Below are 20,704 nucleotides of genomic sequence, written 5' to 3' on the forward strand. Positions count from 1 at the left end.
GGAGAGGATCCAGAGGAGGTTCACAAGAATAATTCTGGGAATGAAAGGGTTAATGTATGAAGATTGTTTGATGGCTCTGGGACTGTGCTCACTGGAGTTTAGAAGAATGGTGGGGGGGGGGGGATCTCATTCAAACCAGTTGAAAGGCCGAGATAGAGTGGATGTGGGAGGATGTTTCCTATTGTTGGTGAGTTTAGGATTAGAGCGCACAGCCTCGGAAGAGAGGGATATCGACTTAGAACAGAGAGAAGGGGAACTTCCTTTAGCCAGAGGGTTATGTGTCTGTGGAATTCATTGCCGGGGGCAGCTGTGGAGGCCAAGTCATGGAATATATTTAAAGTGGAGGTGGACAGGTTCTTGGCTAGTCAGGGCGAAAGGAGAAGGCAGGAAAATGGGGTTGAGGGGATAATAAATCAGCCATGATGGAATGTTGAGCAGACCTGATGGGCCGATTGGCCTCGTTCTGCTCCTATAGTCTTATGAACTAATCAAATAATTAAGTGAATCCCTTCTGCCTTCACAATGTCTACATCCTTCCATTTCCAGCACCTTCATGCGCTTGTCACGGGTGGTACGGTCATGTCGTGGTTCAGCAGTCAGTAGTGAGATTGGAGTTTGGTCCCTGCCACTGTCTAAAAGGAATTTGTACATTCTCTGCGTGACAGGATAGGTGCTCTGGTTTCCTCCCATATCCCAAAGTACAACGTACAGGTAGGGTTGGTGAGCTGTTGGTACCAGGAGCGCAGTGACATTGCCCAGCACAATCTTTGCTAATTTGATTTGATGCAAAACAATGCTTTTCACTATATGTTTTGATGTACATGTGATCAGTAAAGCTATGCTAATCTGATCTTTACATAAGAGCCTCTTAAACACCTCTGTTGTATTTAGCTGCTCCACTACCCCAGGCAGCACATTCCAGGCATCCACCACTCTTTGTGTTTAAAACTTGCCCCATACAATTTCTGTCAGTCAGGGCTGTCAGCAGAAACAGCCAGGAGCAAGTAATCTCGGCTGTTTCTCCGTCCTGCCTTTACTTCTCCAGAAACTGAATTCATACGCAGTTTTGCAGACAATCAGAGGCATAGGTCAGATTGTGCAGTTTGGACCCTGGCAACTTGGCAGGGAGTCATGCAGTTTGCGTGGTTGCGAACTGCTCTGTGTGTGGAGTACAAAGTTCATATCAGTCGTAATCAGCTTTAATACTAAAAATCAGCACCAGACTGTTCCCTTATGTGTGTGTGTGTGTGTGTGTGTGTGTGTGTGTGTGTATATACATGTGTGTCCATGTGTGTCTGTGTGCATACATTTGTGTGTATACATGTGTGTCTGTGTATCTGTGTGTAAGTGTGAGAGTGTGAGTGTGTAGGTGTGAGTGTGTCTGTGTATCTGTGTGTAAGTGTGTATGTGTGTGTCTGTCTGTGTGTGTGTCTGTCTGTCTGTATTTCTCTGTGTGTGTGTGTGTGTGTCTGTCTGTCTCTGTCTGTAGTTGTGTGTGTGTGTGTGTATCTGTGTGTATGGATACACGTGCAGTATATTTATGTGTTTTCTAATTTACATGAATGAAGCATGTTTGGTCGTATGTACAGTGTGTGTCTAGGCATCAGTATCTGTGCAATTATGTGCGTCACGTAGAACTCAAATGTATTTAGCTGACAAAAGCCAAAGAAACAAACTACAAAGGCCATCGTGGGAAATAATTATTTGTCTTTTTGTGTTGCTGATAAATGTCAAAGCAGAATTTCTACTTTGAACCATTTTGAGAATGCTGTAGACATTCCAATGGCTACCTGGTATTCGTTAGGTTGCTTCTGGAACCATATTGATCCCACTGCCTCATGGGGTGCTGCCAGTTCCTTGATGCTCTGCCAACTGAGTGATAGTGAGTTTTATCTGGCCTGGTGTAAAACAATCCCACTATATACTACACTGGTGACGAGAATAGAAAAGCTCTGAGTTACTATGCCAGAACGCTACCCTGTGCAGCACAGAACAGGCCATTCAGCCCATCAGACCTATGCCAGCTCCCAGCAGAACAATCCCATTAGTACCATTCCCCTGCATCTCTACAATATTCTCTCCCTCCCACCCACCACATGTCCATCAGCGCTTTTCGATTCTGTAACATATCCTACATGTCTTTGGGATGTGGCTAAACTAGAGCACCTGATCGGGTCAACTCCATTCAAACAGCACCCAAGGTCAGGGTCAAACCCAGTTCGCTGGAGTTGCGAGGTAGCAGCACTACCCGCCATATCGTTGGATATCACAGCCAATGAAACAACAGGCGGAAATAGAGAACCTTGTTTACACACAACAAAATAGGAGAGTTTAATATTAACTTTGAATGTCCAAACATGATTTTCAAAACCAACAGCACTGTGGAAATCAAACAAGAAAATTCCAAGAAATTAAGAGGTGAGCCAAAGAGAGTAGCCCTGATGGTGGAGATGTGCAGATGACAGATAGCTTGTTCAAGCCACACTGCAGCGTGGCTAATTGGAGGCACAGATCAGAGGAGACACTTCAATCCAGTACCTGCTTTATACCCAGTGCTGACAAACTTGTACAACGGGAGTAGTGAATTTCTGTAGGGCACTGTGATTTCCACAAGTCTGTGTGTTGAGGGACACAGACTACCATGAGCTAGATGAACTCTGAAGTGACGTGTTTTAGCCCACCAATTACCTTGGAATGGCTTTCAAAATCACATTGTTACAAGGATCGAAATGGAGCAGGAATAAAGCATGAGTGTTGGTGAACATGGGTGCATTTTAGAGTGTCGGGCACTGAGTAGTAAGGGCATTAATGGCAGCAATCCAGAAATCTGAGAACAAGGGCTGGAAGTTCTCATTGTGGAAATGGGTAAGACTTGTAAATCTTCCCTGTTTTAATGAAGGTCATTAGCCCAACATGTTAATACTCCTCTCTCTCTCTCTCTCTCTCCCTCTCTCCTATCTCTTTCTCTCTCCCACACCTCTCTCCCTCTCTCTCTCTCCTTCTCCCTGTCTCACCCACCTTTCTCCCTCTCTCTCTTCTCTGACTATCTCTTCTTTGTCCCTCCCTCCTCCTTTCTTTGTTACCTCTTCCTATCTCTCTTTATTCCCTCTCTTCTATGTTCTGTATCTCCCTCTTTCTCTTTGTTACTGTCTTTTCAAACTCTTTCCCTCCATCTCTCTCCTCTCTCTCCATTTTTTTCTCCTCCTGTCCCTGGTCATTGCCTGAGCTGTAAAACTGGCAGTCATGCTATGTGTTGAGCAGTGGTAGTAACAGCCACATTCAGTGCTATGACTGATGTGATCAGACAGCGCTGTCTGTAAGCAGGTCCCCGTGGATTGCATAGGTGTACCCCTTCTGTTCTGGTTTCCTCCCACAGTCCAAAGATTGTGTAGGTTACTTGGTCACTGTAAATTGTCCTGTGATTAGGTGAAGGCTTCTCGGGGCTGTCGGGCGTTGCTGGGGAGCCACAGCTCGGAGGCCCAACTCCATGCTATATCGCTAAAAAAAACATTTTCTTCAGTACTTGGTCACGGCAGTCAGGGGAAACTGGTGGCTGAGAGGTCAGGAAACCATATGTCACATGATAGGAAAATTTGGGAGGCCAAGTTGTCGGTGTGTGGGAATGTACACAGCCTTTGTCAACTCACTGAAACACTGACTGCTATAACTGCAACAGCACACACAGCCCCAGCAGTCAGACAGAAGTGTACTCTAACCTGCCTTCAGAGGTGTGGAAATAAACCTATGGACACACCCAGACAGGAGCCTCTTTATGATGCAACAGGGGCTCCTTTGTAACTAGCATTCACACCACAGAATGGTATAAGTGAAACCAGCTGAAAACTCTAAAGTGTCACTAAAGTAGATTAAAAGATAAAAGGTTAACTTTCTCCATCACGTGTACATTGAAACATACAATGAAATGCGTTGTTTTTTGTCCATGGACGTGCAGTCCACAATTGTTGCCATGCTCCAGTGCCAACATACTGCTCACTAACCCTAACCCATACATCTTTGGAATGTGGGAGGAGATGGAAGCATCTGTTAGAAACCATGGGGGCAAATGTACAATCTCCTTACAGACAGCAGTCTGATCATCTGTAATAACTGAGGTCACTGTTACTTAGCAATCTGTGTTCACGAAGGAGGAAGACACCACAGATGGAGATTTCAGCTGTGATGGTGAAATTCTAGAGACAGGTAAAATTAAAAAGGCTGCTGGAGGAACTCTGCATCTATGGGGGCAAATGTAATATTGATATTTGAAACCCAGTCCAGCTGAAAGGTCATAACTTGAAATGTTGACTCTTCACTTCCCCACCATAGATGCAGTTTGTGAGTTGCTTCATGTTCCAGCATCTGCCATCTCTTGGGTCTCCAGAATTAAAAAGATGCCCTCAGGTGCCTCAGTGAGCATAAACAACCAGGCCCTTCTAACTGAGAGGACTGCCTGACTGCAGGCGTACTCTCGATGAATGCTGAGGATGTAATGGGAAATGGGGAGGGTCTTGTTCTGGGTGTCAGGGGAACAGAGAGGTCCTAATCATGGAAGATGACAGCCCACCAGCAGCGTTGTGAGGGGCTGGATCACAACAGTGGCTGGCACCTTGGAGTGGGGGAAATCTAGCAGCAAACAGAGGGGTCTCCTTGCCCCCTGCCCCCCACAACCACGTATTCAACCCCTGGCTGGGCACAGAATATGGGTAAACGAGATGGACACCACACCAACAAGCTGGCACAGGGCCACTGGCTTTGAGGACGGCCTGTGTTCAGTCCACAGGGACGGTACTGACCTTCCCTTCTCCTGCCAGTTTAATTCCTCCTCCACTGGCCTATCACCCAATGGGTCCTCTATCTCCTTCCCACTCTTCCCATCTGTTCACCGTTCCCCCCCCCTTGTCTACTTCCACTCACCATTTTCCTTCCTCATCAGATCACACCATCTGCATCTCTTTGTTGTCTCTAGCTTTGGTCGCTGTCTCCATTCCCTCCCTCCACCACCTGGCTCCATCTGCCCACAACTCCACCTCACCTGGAATCACCTATCACCTCAACCCCTCTTATCCTCTCTATACTGTCAGCACCTCCCCACTACATTCACAATTCTGATGCAGGGTTGACCATTTCTCCCCCACCGCTTAGTGTTGGGCACGTGGCCAAGTGGTTAAGGTGTTCGTCTAGTGATCTGAAGGTCATTAGTTCGAGCCTCAGCTGTGGCAGCGTGTTTGTGTCCTTGAGCAAGGCTCTTAACCACACATTGCTCGAGTGTCTGTGCAAGCAGTGGCACCCCACACAGACTTCCAACTTGTGCCTTGTAAGGCATGAAAATGCCCGACACATGGTCTGAGTCGACGTTCCCCTCCCTCCCCCTCCACAGACCCTCTGACTTCCTTGTCTGATTTTAGCTCCAGTTTCCAGAATCTCAGAGTTTCTCTTGTCTCTAGGCGCCTCAGCTCACTCTCTCCCTGAATTCTGTGTCTCTGACTGGCTGTGCCATTACAAGGAACCAGACCCAAGCTTGCTGCGCTGCACCTGATCTGGAGGGCCACTGCACAGGATCAGAAATGTTGTAACCTCAGCCAGCTCCATCATGGGCACTAGCATGCAAGCAAGCTAGTCTGCTCGGGGAGTTAACCTGGCCTTGCTGGTGATATCCAAGCACAAAGCAAAAATAAGTTCCAGCATTGGCAAGCATCCTCAGTTCCATTGAGAGTATGACCACTAAGTGCAGATACCTACAAGAATATGTCATTGGATCTGAGCATGTACTAGCGTACCTTCACTAACATCCATTCTGCTGTCAGTGTCTTCATTTTTCCATTCGTCCTGGTCCAAGTCTTCACGCTCCTCGGTGCTGTATCGTAGTGTCCAGCAGAGGCGATAGAGCTAGAGGACAGTGGTTGGTACAACGTCACTGAATCACAATCTCCAGCATCAGAGATGGAAGAGTTGTCTACATATCAAAGTGACTGTCCCAGACATAGTGACGGTCACAAACACACTAAACACACCACACACACACACACACACACACACACACACACACACACACACACACTGACCATCCCAAACATGCTGATCATACAAAACACACCGTGGTCTCAGACATACTGACTGCCCCAAACTCAGACCGTCCCAAATACAGTGATGGCTCCAGACACAACATGGTCTCAAAAACAGTGACCCAACCTCAAAAACCACCCCAGACTCACTGACCATCCCATTCCATATAATCATCCCAACAGACCCAAACTCATTGCCTGTTCTAATTCACTGACTGTCCAAAACCCAGAGACCATCACAATCCAGTTGATTATCTCAACAGACAGTCCCAGATCATCGCCAGCTCCAAAAACAGTGACCACCAGAACCATAACAAATACACGGACCATCACAAACGTCCCAAACACAATGACCATTACAACCATCAGAAACACACTGACCATCACAACCATCAGAAACACACTGACCATCACAACCATCAGAAACACACTGACCATCACAAGCATTCCAAACACACTGACCATTACAACCATCCCAAACACACTGACCACCACAACCACCAGAAACACACTGACCATCACAACCATCAGAAACACACTGACCATCACAACTATCCCAAACACACTGATCATCACATCCATCAGAATCACACTGACCATCACAAGTGTCCCGAATACAGTGACCATCACAAAAGTCCAAACACACTGCCATCACAATCATCAGAAACACACTGACCATCACAACCATCCCAAAACATAGAACAACACAACCATCCCAAACTCACTGACCAACACAACTATCAAAAACAAAAAACACTGACCGTCACAACCATCAGAAACACACAGACCATCACAACCATCCCAAATACACTCACCATCACAACCACCAGAAACACCCTGACCATCAACCATCAGAAACACACTGACCATCACGACCATCCCAAACGCACTGACCATCACACCATCAGAAACACTCCAACTATCATAACCATCGGAAACACACTGACCATAACAAGCATCCAAAACACACTGCCCATCACAAAAGTCCCAAACACACTGACCATCACAACCATCAGAAACACACTGACCATCAAAAACAAAAACACACTGACCGTAACAAGCATCAGAAACACACAGACCATCACAAACATCAGAAACACACTGACAATCACAATCATCCCAAACAGACTGGCTAAAATAATCATCCCAAACACATTGACCATCACAACCATCCCAAAACACACTGACCATCACAACCATCTGTCATGGTCCGGTCCAAAGTCTGCATTCCGGTTCATGGTCTGGTCCATGGACTCCAGACTCCGGGTCTTCCGGCTGTCCCTTGTTTTGGTTGGACTTAACCATAAGCACCTGATGCTCATCTTGGGGCTGGGAACATAAGTGACCCTGGAATCGAGTGTGGTTGCTGGGTCATCTTGTCAGTCTCCCCTTGGAGCAACCCACTGGTGGAAGGCTAGTGCAGTCATCGAGATATGGATTTGTCTGTTCCGTAGTCTGCCAAGGTTACCGGCCGCCTCGAGTCTTGGAGCCACCCCGGACCTAGCTCCCTTCCTGTCCCTTGCCTCCGTCGGTTAAACCAGGCCATTTGTCGTTACCCTGCGGTCAGTTCTGTCCCATGCCTCCTTCGGGTAAGCCAGGCCGTTTGCTGTTACCCTGCGGTTGGTTCTGCCCCTTCCTGTTCCTTGCCTCCGTCGGGTAAGCCAGGTCGTTACCCAAACCTTGTCATATCTTCGCCTAGTTTTGTGGTCTGAGCCCGAGTCAAGACCCAGGTTCTGGGCCCTTGTCCAGTCTCTGGCTCGGAGTCCACGCTCAGGCTCCTTGTTCCCAGTCCCTCAACCTGGTCCTGCTCCCTTAGCCTAGTCTGTGTTCCTGTCCCTACTCCTAGTCTGCGTCCTGTCCCGTCATTTAGTTTTGTCCATTCCTGTTCCTAGTACTTCAGTGTCTGTGTCTTGCATTTGGGTCCGTTCCCAATCCCCCCCATTGCAAAACCATCCAAAACACACTGACCAACACAACCATACCAAAAACACTGACGATCACAATCATCAGAAACACACTGACTATCACAACCATCCCAAAGACACTGACAATCACAACCATCCCAAACACACTGACCATCACAATCATCTCCAATAGACCAAACAGTTTACAGTGGCTGCCCTAAGATCTACTGAAGAGAGAGGTGCCACAGGGGAAGAAGTCTGGACTCACGTGCTTGTCTGGAATTGGTTTTGTCAGGAAGGACACGATGAGCACCATCAGACAGGTGACAACGAAGAGGATGATGGCGAAGTAGAGATAATGTATACCACAGATGATGACTGGACACGTGGAGGGAGTCACACAGTTGCCCGTGCCAATGACAAATTCAGCGATCATTCGTGCTAAGCCCATAGCGAGGCCAAAAATCAGCCCCCAAAATGCACCCTGAAAAACAGAAAGTCCTTCGATAGAGAAACATGATACTGCAGATGTTAGAATGAGGAGCAACACACAATTTGCTGGAGAGAATCAGCAGGTCAAGCAGCATCTGTCATTCATCAGTGTGCTTGCACTTTATTCGTTAATGGAACATAGAACAGTACAGTATACTCTGCTCCAAATTATGCCCCCTTCTTTTGTTAATTTCCACCCCTGAATAAAGTCCAGCGATCCACTTGATGAGTACCTCTTATCATTTTGTATATCTCTGTTGTCATCTCTCTATTTTCACTATTTTGTCCATATATGTTATTTCCCATTGGAATGTACCATTTGTCAATGGAGTGTGGGGTCCGAGCCCCGGTTGTGATAGGGGATCAAAGGGAGAAGCAGCTTGGAGACTGGACACCATTGAGATGTGGTCCCTGGGTTTAGCCTCATGTCTGGGTGAGGAGAGTTCACCAGGGTTCACAGAATGTGGGCTGCACTGGGAAGATGGAAGAGGTTACCCTGAGGACTCGTGATCAGTCTTCTTCTGAACTGCTGCTCACACCTGACCTTGGGTGCTGTCTGTGTGGAGCTTGCAGGTTCTCTCTGTAACCCCACAGGTTTCTCCTGGATGCTCTGGTTTCCTCCCACATCCCAAACATATGCAGGCTGCTAAGCTGATTGGCTCTGTAAACTGCCCCCAAATGTAGGTAGGTAATAGAATCTAGGGGGAGATTAATAAATGAGATTGATGTCGGATTAATGTAAACGTGTGGCTGAGGGTCAGCACAGACTTGATGGGCCAAATGTATTGGTATTAATATTGCTTCATTATAGTCACATGTACCAAGATACAGTGAAAAGCTAGCATCCACCTGGCTTCACCTATCACCTTCCAGCTAGCCTCTTTCCCCTCCCCCCACTTTTTTATTCAGACATGTCTCCCCCCACCCCCCACACCTTCTTTCTCAGTCCTGATGAAGGGATTTGGACCGAAGCATCAACTGTTTACTCTTTTCCATAGATGCTGCCTGACCTGCTGAGTTCCTTCAGCACTTATGTGTGTTACATTGAAAAGCTTGTTTTGTACACAGTTGATACAGATCAAATCATCACAGCAGTGATCTGGGCAAGAAAAAGGTAAAACAATAACCAAGTATAAAAGCTGCAGAACAAGTCCAGTGCAGATAAACATAAAGTGCAAGGTCATAATGAGGTAGCTTGTGAGGCCAAGAATCTATGTTATTGTACAAGATGTCCGTTCAAGAGACTGATAATAGTGGAGTAGAAGCTGTCCCTAGCCTGGTGGAGCAAGCTTTCAGGCTTTTGTATCTTCTGCCTGATGGGAGAGGGGAGAAGAGAATGTCTGGTGTGAGATGGGTCTTTGAAATATGCTGCCTGCTTTACTGAGGCAACAAGAAGTAGAGACAGAGTCCATAGAGGGTGACTGATTCCAGAGATGTGCTGTGCTGTGTCCACAACTCTCTGCTATTTCTTGTGGTCACGTGCAGAGCAGTTGCCATAGCAACCATTGTGCATCAAAACAGCACATACAAAATTCTGGAGGAACTCAGCAGGCCAGGCAGCATCTATGGAAAAGAGTACAGTTGAGGTTTCAGGCCAAGACCCTTCGGCAGAACTCTTTACCACAGACGTTGTTTGGCTTGCTGAGTTCCTCCAGCACTGTGTGTGTTGCCTGGATTTCCAGCTTCCACAGATTTTCTGTTGTTTGTGACTGTATCCAGACAGAATGCTGTCTATGGTGCATTGATAAAAACTTGTAAGAATCGACAAGGTCACGTGGAATTCTTCAGTTTCCTGAGGAAGAAGAAGTATTTGAGAACTTTCTTGGCCATGATATTGATGTGGTTTTCTTTTCTCCCAAAAATACGTTATTCAGAAGTATTACAAAATAAAGTTATATACATATTTTAAAAAAACATTCGTTGACCCTGAGTCCTTATTCAATAAATAAAGTTATTTACAATAAAATTATGCGTTGACTCTCTGTTCATATACAAATGAAGGATGTTTACAATAAATCGTTCATTTACCCTCAACCCTTGGTCAAGAGTTAAGACTTATTTACAATAAAATTATCAACAATAAAGGCAGGCGTTGGCTCTAATTCCTTTTCCAAATTAACAATTCCACCCACTCCTGGGGCACCATGTTGATTCATCTGTCCACATTGCTGATGAGGGTTATTCTCCTCCCCACCCGACCCCTTCCACTCCCACGGGTGATGAACCTTAAACTGTGGTCCTTCCCCACCGGGCCTTCGCGGTGGCCGCACCAAGCTTGAGTGCATCCCTCAGCACGTACTCCTGCAGGCAAGAGTGAGCCAGTCAGCAGCATATTGATGTGGTAGGACCAGAACAGGCTACAGATGATGTATCTTGAAGCCCTCACCCCTCCACCTCAACACCATTGATGTTGACAGCAGCATATGCACTTCCCCCTTTTATGATGTTACGTACCCCGTAACTGGGTTGCCAAACCAGCAGAAATGGATCACTCAGTTGGAGTCTGGAGTACTAGAACTAAGAAAGTTTTATTAAAGAAACAAGCAACACAGTAATCGAAAGGATAATAAATGCAACAGTTCAGCGATGATAAACACACATGTGCACAGAATTAAGATAACAGCATCAATCAAGCTCTATCGTTGTCTAGGGGTAAATGACCAAATTTCAAAGTGACTCAAAGTTCAGTCCAGTTTAGTAGTTCAGTTCGCAGTAATCGTTGCCATGGCGATGGACAACGTGGGGGAAGAGAGCAACTGATCATTCAGACACGGCTTCACTCACAGACCGGCGAGATGGCTCACAAGCAACTTTTTGGGCGGGTCCTTGGTGATGTCACCTGAGGTCACCGACTGTGACCCCTCCTCCAGATGCGGTCGATCCTCTGCAGTGAACCTGGCACCCAGGCAAGGGCGGACACACACCGGGTTCCCGCTGATCGTACCTTTCCACCCTGGCCGTTGTCTGGTACTTCCCACCGACTCGTGAGAAGCGTACCGCTTCCAGGGTCTCGTTACCTCGGGCGGCGTGTGTGTCGCCTTAGCGAACCTGTCCCTTTTTATCCCCCTGCTGGGGTATCGCCTGTCCACCACTTCAAACAGTTCAGGGTTCAAAGGGGGGAGCCGCTCCAGACAGCTCTCTCTCTCCCACGTCCCTTCATTACACATCTCCAGACGCTGCTCCATTGTTCCTTATCTCTCCTTCCCCTGAGGGCAGGTGGCAGACCACTTGCTGATGTCACTGATGCTAACCTAGGTCAGCAAACATCTTAATTTTATGTGTATTCTCGTCACAATGAGGTCAATGACCAGCTCTTTTGTTTTGTTGACATTGAGGGAAAGGTTGTTGTCAAGGCAACATGTCACTAAGTTCTCTATCTTCTTCCTGTACTCTAATTGTTGTTTAAAATGCAGCCTGCTATAGTGGTATTATCTCCAGATGAAATTAAAGGGCCGTTTCTCTCTATCCTTCTAACTTCTGATTCAAACACGTGGGTTACACTGAACCGCAATTCTGAGTCAGACTTACCGGTATGATACAGGTCGCATGTGGGATGACCCTGGTCTCATGTGGGTTATGCTGAACCGCAGTTCAGAATCAGGCTTACCGGTATGACACAGATCACACGTGGTTATGCTGATCAGCAGCTCAGAGTCAGGCTTACTGGTATGACACAGGTTACTCATGGGTTATGTTGGTGAGAGGGAAAGTGGGGAACCTCCTGGGATCCTGTGCTTGAGTGAGCACAATATATATCATGACCAGCTGTAGAGACATTTGGGGACATTCTATCTTGGGACAAGGTTTACTTTATGGTCTCCTTCACTGACACCAGCTTTTCACTGCCAGGTTTTGCAGTGGAAATCTGGGACTCAGTTTGTTGGGATTGGAACTCTCGTCCTCTGAACTACCAGTGCACGCAGATGTCCAACCCGTAACCACACTCAGGACCTCAACTGCTTACTTGCAGGTGTGGCTGATAATGTCTGAGCTCTCCCTGGTCTCTGAATGATTTGGAATATCTCTCAAGCTCCCACCTTCAACTGATGCACCCAGTGCTGTGGACAGCAAGAAGCTCCAGGGTTTAGATTCAGTAATAGCGAAGAGTCACTAGCTTTGAAGTAAGAATGGTGAGCCAACTGGAGGCTGTGTTACCTGTGGAAGAGGAATGAAAAGTGAGAAGTGTGCAAGAGTCAGACAGAATCTCTGAAGGTTATAAAGAGGGACGACATTATGTGAAGATTTTAAGAACACTCATAAAAATTTCAACATCAGGGCTTTGCCAGACTGGGAACAATTGAACGCCGGAAACAACAGACACAGGAAAGAGGGCAAAGTGGAATGTCAGCGATGAAATCTACCTCCACACTTGAATTCATGCAGGTGCTTATTTGGTGATGGGAAAGCCCCAACTGGTAAGGTCCTAACCTCCCGACAGTGTGGCTGTTTGCCTGTTAGAAAAAGTAAGTAGAAAGAAAATGAGAAAGGATGGACACAGAGAAGTTTAGAAACTTACTTTTTCATTGACACGCTTGACAAAAATGCCGAGAAAGAAGATTGAGGCTATAGGAGGGCCCAGGTAGCTGGTGATGGACTGGATATAGTCAAAGAGCTTTCCACTCTGTGCCTTCTGTACTATTGGGATCCAAGCAATGCTGATGCCAATCAGGACCAACGTGAAGACCCTGAGAACACAACATTGGAGAGAAATTCAGCATGTTCCCCATTGACCTTCACCAGTTTGTATCAAGGCACAGACTTTACCAATGGCCGCGAGAAACCACAGAGACTTGCGGACGCACTTAGCACATCATGGAAACCAGCCTCCCCTCCATGGACTCTGCCTACACTTCTCGCTGCCTTGGGAAAGCAAGTCAGCATAATTAAGGAACCCACCCACCTCAGAAATTATCTCTGTTCCTTCCTCTCATTAGGCAGAAGATAGAAAAGCTTGAAAATGTACAACTCCAGGCTCAAGGATAGATTCTGTCTCACTCGATTGAACTGGCCTCTTATGCAACAAAGGTGAACTCTTAATCTTACAGTTTATTTCACCTTGCTCTTTCTGCCTGCCTGCACTGCACTGCACTTTCTCTGTAGTTGCAACACTAGATTCTGTATTCCTTTGCACTGCCTCAGTTGTTATGAGAAGGGAAGCAGTTCAGATAACATGTAAGACAAAGTTTTGCGCTGTAGTACCGTACACCTAACAACAAACCAATCATCATTTTCCAGAAGCAACACACACAAAATGCTGGAGGAACTCATGGAGGGAAAAGAACAGATTGTGTTTCGTGCTGAGACTCTGCATCAGGATTGAAAAGGAAAGGGAGAGCAGAGTAGGAGAGCAGCACAATCTGGCAGGTGAATCTGGTAGGTTGCTGGGGGAGGGGGGGCGGGGGTGAAGGGATGACCACCTTTTTCAGAAAACAGGGTTTTCCCACCACTGCTACTAATGAAGCCTTCAACTGCATCCCCTCCATTTCCCACACATTCGCCTTCACCCCACTCCCCATATTGACATAAGAGGGATAGGGTCTTTCTTGTCCTCACCTGCCTCACCAAACATCCAGCACATTATCCCATCATCTCCAACAGGATTCCACCAGCAGGCACATCTTCCCCTCCCACCCGCTCCTCACCTCACTTTCCACAGGGATCACTCTCTTGCCCACTTGTCCCTCCCCACCTCTGACTGTGATAAGAGTAATCGCTGCCTCTACATCTCCTCCCTCATCACCATACACCTCCGCCCCAAACCAGATGAGGCACTCTTTACCTGCAGATCTATCGGTGTTGTTTATTGTCTCCAGTGATCCCAGAGTGGCCTCCTCTATAATAGGAGATCCAATGTAAATCAAGGGACCATTTTGTGGAGTACATTCACTCCATCCACTCCAACAGCCAGGATCTTCCACAACAAGCCATTTTGATTCCACACTAACATATCTGTCCACATCCTCTACTCCACATTGGATTAGAAGAACAATACCTCATATTCTACAAACCACTCCCTTCTGTTCCCCCCTCCCACTTTGTTTTCCCATCCCTCTGGTCCCGTTACCTCCCCCCCTTACCCTCACAACCTGCCCATCACCCACACATTCCTCCCTCTGGTTCCCCACCTCCTTCCCTTTATACGCCATGGTGTACTGTCCTCTCCTGTCAGAGGGCGGCACGGTGGCGTAGTGGTTAGCACAACGCTTTACAGTGCAGGTGACCTGGGTTCAATTACCATTGCTGCCTGGATGGGGCTTGTACGTTCTTCCTGTGAATGTGTGGGTTTCCTCCGGGTGCTCTAGTTTCCTCTCACAGTCCAAAGACATACTGGTCGGTAGGTTAATTGGTCATTGTAAATTATAATGGTCATTATAAGATGGTGAGGGGCATTGATCCTGTGGATAGCCAGAGGCTTTTTCCCAAGACTGAAATGGCTAACACAAGAGAGCACAGTTTCAAGGTGCTTTGAAATAGGTACCGAGAGGATGTCAGGGATAAGTTTTTCACACAGAGAGTGGTGGGTGCATGGAATGCACTGCTGGTGGCAGTGATGGAAGTGGATACAATAAGGTCTTTTAAGAGCCTCTTAGATAGGTTTAGGGCTTGTTTGTGGCAGCTGCTCTGTTGGTGACCAAAGGAAACTGCAGAGAGTTGACCAAAGGAAACTGCAGAGAGTTGTGGACACATCACAGAAACCAGCCGTGGACTCTATCTACACTTCTCGCTCAGTAAAGCAGCCAGCATGAAGACCCTCCCAGCCTGAAAATTCTCCCTTCCCCCCTCTCCCATTGGGCAGAAGGTGCAAAAGCCTGTGAGCACATATCACCAGGTCTATGCATATCTTCTATTGCTGAACGATAAGATAAGACTCCTGACCTCACAACCTACCTCATTTTGATCTTGTACTTTATTGTTTACCTGCACTGCATTTTCTCTGTGGTTCCTCAAGGTTGTTACAGCTGGTTGGGGGTGGTAATGGGGACAAGCTCCCACTGTCTATTAAATGCTCCCAATGGTGTGTGCCTCAAATAGCCTCTGACAACCAAGTCCAGCTCCCGGGCTTCACATGTGGCTTAGCTACTAAGCCCGGCAGAACAGTACTGACAGGAGAAGAGGCAAAAGCAGGTTACTGGCACCTTAAAACCAGTCACTTCAGGAAGATGTGACTCATCAGCCATGGCTGGGAGCTCATCTAGGAGAAGGAAAACTCTGATCTCAAACCTCAGCAGCTCAGCTGTTACACTTTATTCTGCATTGTTATTGTTTTACCTTGTTTTCCCTCAATTCACCGTGTGATGATCTGATCTGTAAGACAAGCTTTTCACTGTACAGTATCTCAGTACATGTGACAATGATAAACCAATTCAAATGTGCATGAGGAGAGAAGGGTTGATTTGCAACTACCCACATATGACCATCTCTGCTATATTGCAGGAATCAGCAAAGATTTCCTTTCAATACTGCACGATACTTCCTTGCTAAGTCTGAGTTGTTATAATCAAGGTCTCAAACACAGTGGAGAGCATCCTTACCTCCCTGCTAACATCAGTTCCTTCTCTGTGGCTTTGGGCCTGATCTTGGTCCAGATGTCCATGGTGAAGAGTGTACTAGAGCTGTTAAAGATGGACGTCAGCGAGCTCATCAAGGACGCCAGCATTACAGACAACATTAAACCACGCAGACCTAAGAGAGACACACCAGCTTAGATGGAACCACCTCACCCCACAGCCTATTGACATCAAGGTATTGTGAAAGAGAGAGACAAACAGGCAAACGTTGCTACAAATCAGGGTCACGCATATTGGGTGAGCCATAGTGATCCTACAAAGATGACGATCTACAAAGACTACATTGGTCAGTGTAGAGTTCGATCAACTTGTCTGTTACCTTCTATAGGAATGTGAGGTGACTTGGAATTACTGAACGGAATTTCCAGCCAGATTATCACACTCAGAAAAAATACTTTTCCATCAGCATGGTCCAATATCCAAGGCTCTCATCAGATCAGAAAATCAGTCCTCACCTTTAATTCTCACACATTATCTGGTCGGACCCTGAGTGAGGAGTCTGAACCCTGGAAGACTCCAGCTACATTGCCCTAACGGAACTGCAGGGCCGATGGATGGTTCAAAGCCAGGGACTCTCTTGGGCAGGATGGTAGAAATAGGAAACCGAGGGGCACAGGAAAGATGCACATCCCCAAAGCACCCTTGTCTTTCTTATCTCCAGTCCTGATGAGGGGTCTTGGCCCGAATTGTCGACTGTTTGCTCTTTTCCATAGGTGCTGCCTGGCCTGCTGAGTTCCTCAAGCATTTTGTGTGTGTGTGTTGCTTGGATTTCCAGCATCTACAGATTTTCTCTTGTCAGAGGTAAGTTTCTTTACACAGTGAGTGGTGGGTGTGAGGAACACCAAGTCAGAGCCGGTGGTAGAGGCAAATATGTTAAAGGCATTTAAGAAACTCTTAGACAGGGATGTGGATGATAGAAAAATGGAGGACTATGTAGTAGGGAAGGGTTAGATTGATCTGGAGAAGTTTAAAAGATCGGCTCAACATTGGGGGCTGAAAAACCTGTACTGTGCTGTAGGGTTCTATGTTCTTTACTCTTTCACCTTGTTGTCTAACAAGTTGTGGATGTTTTAGAGAACACCTAGCAGGACGTGAATGCAGTTCCCCTCTGCCTTTGCAGACAAGGGACAGGTAGATTTACAAAGAAATGTGTGATGCATCTAGACACGGCACCAAAGTTTGAGGTCAAGGTGACAAGTTTAACTCCAACAAACGTTCCCACATCACTTCCACTTCTACCTGTGAAGGTGGGTACTCACCCCGTGGCATTAACTTCACCACCAGCATGGGGTAGGCAGTGTTGCTGCATCCAGCCTCCACATCACAGTACTGCTTACACAGACTGGGTACCACACAGGCTATGACATCTGGAAAAGGTAGACATCAAAGGCACAACTGTTATTTTTCAAAAATTGAAATCACTTTGAGAAGGAATTGTTTAATTGCCTCTCCACAGACACAGGGTATCAACAGTGCATGGAGAAATACATTAGTTGATGTGTAACCTCCAATAAATGTTGGGCACCAGTTAACCGATCACAGTCTGGTCCACCACGAGCATTCTGAACCGTGGCCATATCTGTGGGTTGAGGGGCTGTGTTGGCTCTAATGCTCTTCCCAGGTATAACAAACTCCAGGTTCACTGTATAGGTTGAAACAATTAGAAGAACTCTCGCATGACTGCACTGAGGCATGGAAGCAGAGCCATTGGTATCCTCATATAGGGATTGGTCCTTGCCTGGGTGGCCCTGGAGAGAGAGTATGTGTTGTCAACTGGTTTTCTGCAGACCTTCTGGACACTGCAGAGCCTCGAATATTGTCCCTGTACCTACATAGACCAAGGTAACATGCCTGAATGACTGGCGTCCTGACGCACTCACCTCAATAGTATGCAAATATTTTGAGAAGCTGGTCAAGGATTACATCTGTAGCTTGCTATCACCCAAAATGGACACCCTATAATTCGCCTACTGACTCAACAGATGATGCAATAGCCACTGCTCTACATACTGTCCTTACACATCTGGAGAAGAAGGATGCTTATGTGAGAATGCTGTTCTTGGACTACAGTTCAGCATTCAACACCATAGTTCCATCCAGGCTTGACAAGAAGCTCAGAGACCTCGGCCTTGACCTTGCCTTGTGCAGCTGGATACCGAACTTCCTGTCAGATCGCTGGCAGGTGGTAAAAGTGGGCTCCCTCACCTCCAACCCTCTGACTCTCAATACAGGAGCCCCTCAGGGTTGTGTACTGAGTCTCCTCCTTTACTCCCTGTATACCCATGACTGTATCGCCACCCACAGCTCCAATCTGCTAATTAAATTTGCCAATGACACTTGTTACGTACCCCGTAACTGGGTTGCCAAACCAGCAGAAATGGATCACTCAGTTGGAGTCTGGAGTACTAGAACTAAGAAAGTTTTATTAAAGAAACAAGCAACACAGTAATCGAAAGGATAATAAATGCAACAGTTCAGCGATGATAGACACACATGTGCACAGAATTAAGATAACAGCATCAATCAAGCTCTATCGTTGTCTAGGGGTACATGACCAAATTTCAAAGTGACTCAAAGTTCAGTCCAGTTCAGTTCACAGTAATCGTTGCCATGGCGATGGACAACGTGGGGGAAGAGAGAGATAGAACAGGAACAACTGATCATTCAGAACGGCTTCACTCACAGACCAGCGAGATTGCTCACAAGCAGCTTTGTGATGTCACCTGAGGTCACCGACTGTGACCCCTCCTCCAGATGCGGTCGATCCTCTGCAGTGAACCCGGCACCCAGGCAAGGGCGGACACACACCGGGTTCCCGCTGATCGTACCTTTCCACCCTGGTCGTTGTCTGATACTTCTCACCCACTCGTGAGAGGCGCACCGCTTCCAGGGTCTCGTTACCTCGGATGGCATGTGTGTCCTGCCTTAGCGAACCTGTCCCTTTTTATCCCCCTGCTGGGGCATCGCCTGTCCATCACTTCAAACAGCTCAAGGTTCAAAGAGGGGAGCCGCTCCAGACAGCTCTCTCTCCCCCGTTCCTTCATTACACATCTCCAGACGCTGCTCCATTGTTCCTTATCTCTCCTTCCCCTGAGGGCTGGTGGCAGACCACTTGCTGATGTCACTGATGCTAACCCAGGCCAGCAAACATCTTAATTTTATGTGTATTCTCGTCACACACTACATTGATTGGCCTTATCTCAAAGAATAATGAGGTGGCCTACAGGGAAGAAGTCATCACTCTGACACAGTGGTGTCAAGAAAACAACCCCTCCTTCAATGTCGCAAAAACAAAGGAGCTGGTTGTGGATTACAGGAGGAATGGAGACAGGCTAACCTCTATTGACGTCAATGAATCTGGGGTTGAGAGGGCAAACAGCTTTAAGTTCCTCGGCATCCACATCACTGAGGACCTCAAGTGGTCTGTACACATCAACTGTGTGGTGAAAAAGGCACAACAGCGCCTCTTTCACCTCAGACGACTGAGGAAGTTTGGTATCCTAAGAACTTTCTACAGGGGCACAACTGAGAGCATCCTGACTGGCTGCATCACTGCCTGGTATGGGAACTGTACCTCCCTTAATCGCAGGACTCTGCAGAGAATGGTGCGGACAGCCCAGCGCATCTGTAGTTGTGAACTTCCCATGATCCAGGACATTTACAAGGACAGGTGTGTAAAAAGGGCCCGTAGGATCATTGGGGACCCAAGCCATCCCAACCACAATCTATTCCAGCTGCTACCATCGGGGAAACGGTACTGCAGCATAAAAGCCAGGACCAACAGGCTCCGGGACAGCTTCTTCCACCAGGCCATCAGACTGATGAACTCACGGTGATTTGAGTGTACTTTATATCACATTGACTGTTCTATTTATTATAAATTACTATGATTGCACATTGCATATTTAGATGGAGATGTAGCATAAAGATTTTTACTCATGTATATGAAGGATGTAAGAAATAAAGTCAATTCAATTCAATTCAATTCACAGATGGCTGTGTTTTAATTTGCATGTTAGGTAACTATTTGGATGACAGTTATGTAAATACGTAATTAATAAGACCATTAGACACAGGAGCAGAATTAGGCAATTCAGCCACCAAGGCTGCTCTGCAGTTTCAAAGGCTTATTTATTACCCCTGTCAACCCCATTCTCCTGCCTTCACCTAGTAAACTTTGATGCCCTGACTAATCAAGAACCTATTAACCCCCGCTTTAAATATACTCAATGACTTGGCCTCCATAGCTATCTGTGGCAAGGAATTCCACAGATTTTTCACCCTCTGTCTAAATAAATTCCTTCTCATCTTTATTCTGAATGGATGTCCCTCTATTCTGAGGCTGTGCCCTCATAGTTATAGTCATACTTTATTGATCCCGAGGGAAATTGGGTTTTGTTACAGTTGCACCAACCAAGAGTAGAGTATAGATATAGCAATATAAAACCATAAATAATTAAATAATAATATGTAAATTATGCCAGGAAATAAATCCAGGACCAGCCTATTGGCTCAGGGTGTCTGACCTTCCAAGGGAGGAGTTGTAAAGTTTGATGGCCAAAGATGGCAAGACTCTGGCCTTAGAGTCACCCAGTATAGAAAACGTCTCGCCATGTCCACTCTAACTAGGCCTTTCAACATTCAATAGGTTTCAATGAGATCCCTTCTCATTCTTTTA

General features: G+C 46.7%; 1 protein-coding gene across 1 annotated transcript in view; it reads right to left on the reverse strand.

Annotated features, from left to right (window-relative positions):
- Positions 1–20,704, reverse strand: part of slc5a1 (solute carrier family 5 member 1) — a 186,800-nt gene that overhangs the window by 3,980 nt on the left and 162,116 nt on the right. The window contains exons 11-15 of the mRNA XM_063069286.1: positions 17,286–17,393; positions 15,991–16,141; positions 12,975–13,143; positions 8,235–8,450; positions 5,778–5,886 (exon numbers count right to left, since the gene is read on the reverse strand). Coding sequence (XP_062925356.1) covers positions 5,778–5,886; positions 8,235–8,450; positions 12,975–13,143; positions 15,991–16,141; positions 17,286–17,393 — 753 coding nt within the window. The remainder of the gene's footprint in view (positions 1–5,777; positions 5,887–8,234; positions 8,451–12,974; positions 13,144–15,990; positions 16,142–17,285; positions 17,394–20,704) is intronic.

The sequence above is a fragment of the Mobula hypostoma genome, chromosome 2, assembly GCF_963921235.1.
Source record: "Mobula hypostoma chromosome 2, sMobHyp1.1, whole genome shotgun sequence".
Taxonomy (NCBI): domain Eukaryota; kingdom Metazoa; phylum Chordata; class Chondrichthyes; order Myliobatiformes; family Myliobatidae; genus Mobula; species Mobula hypostoma.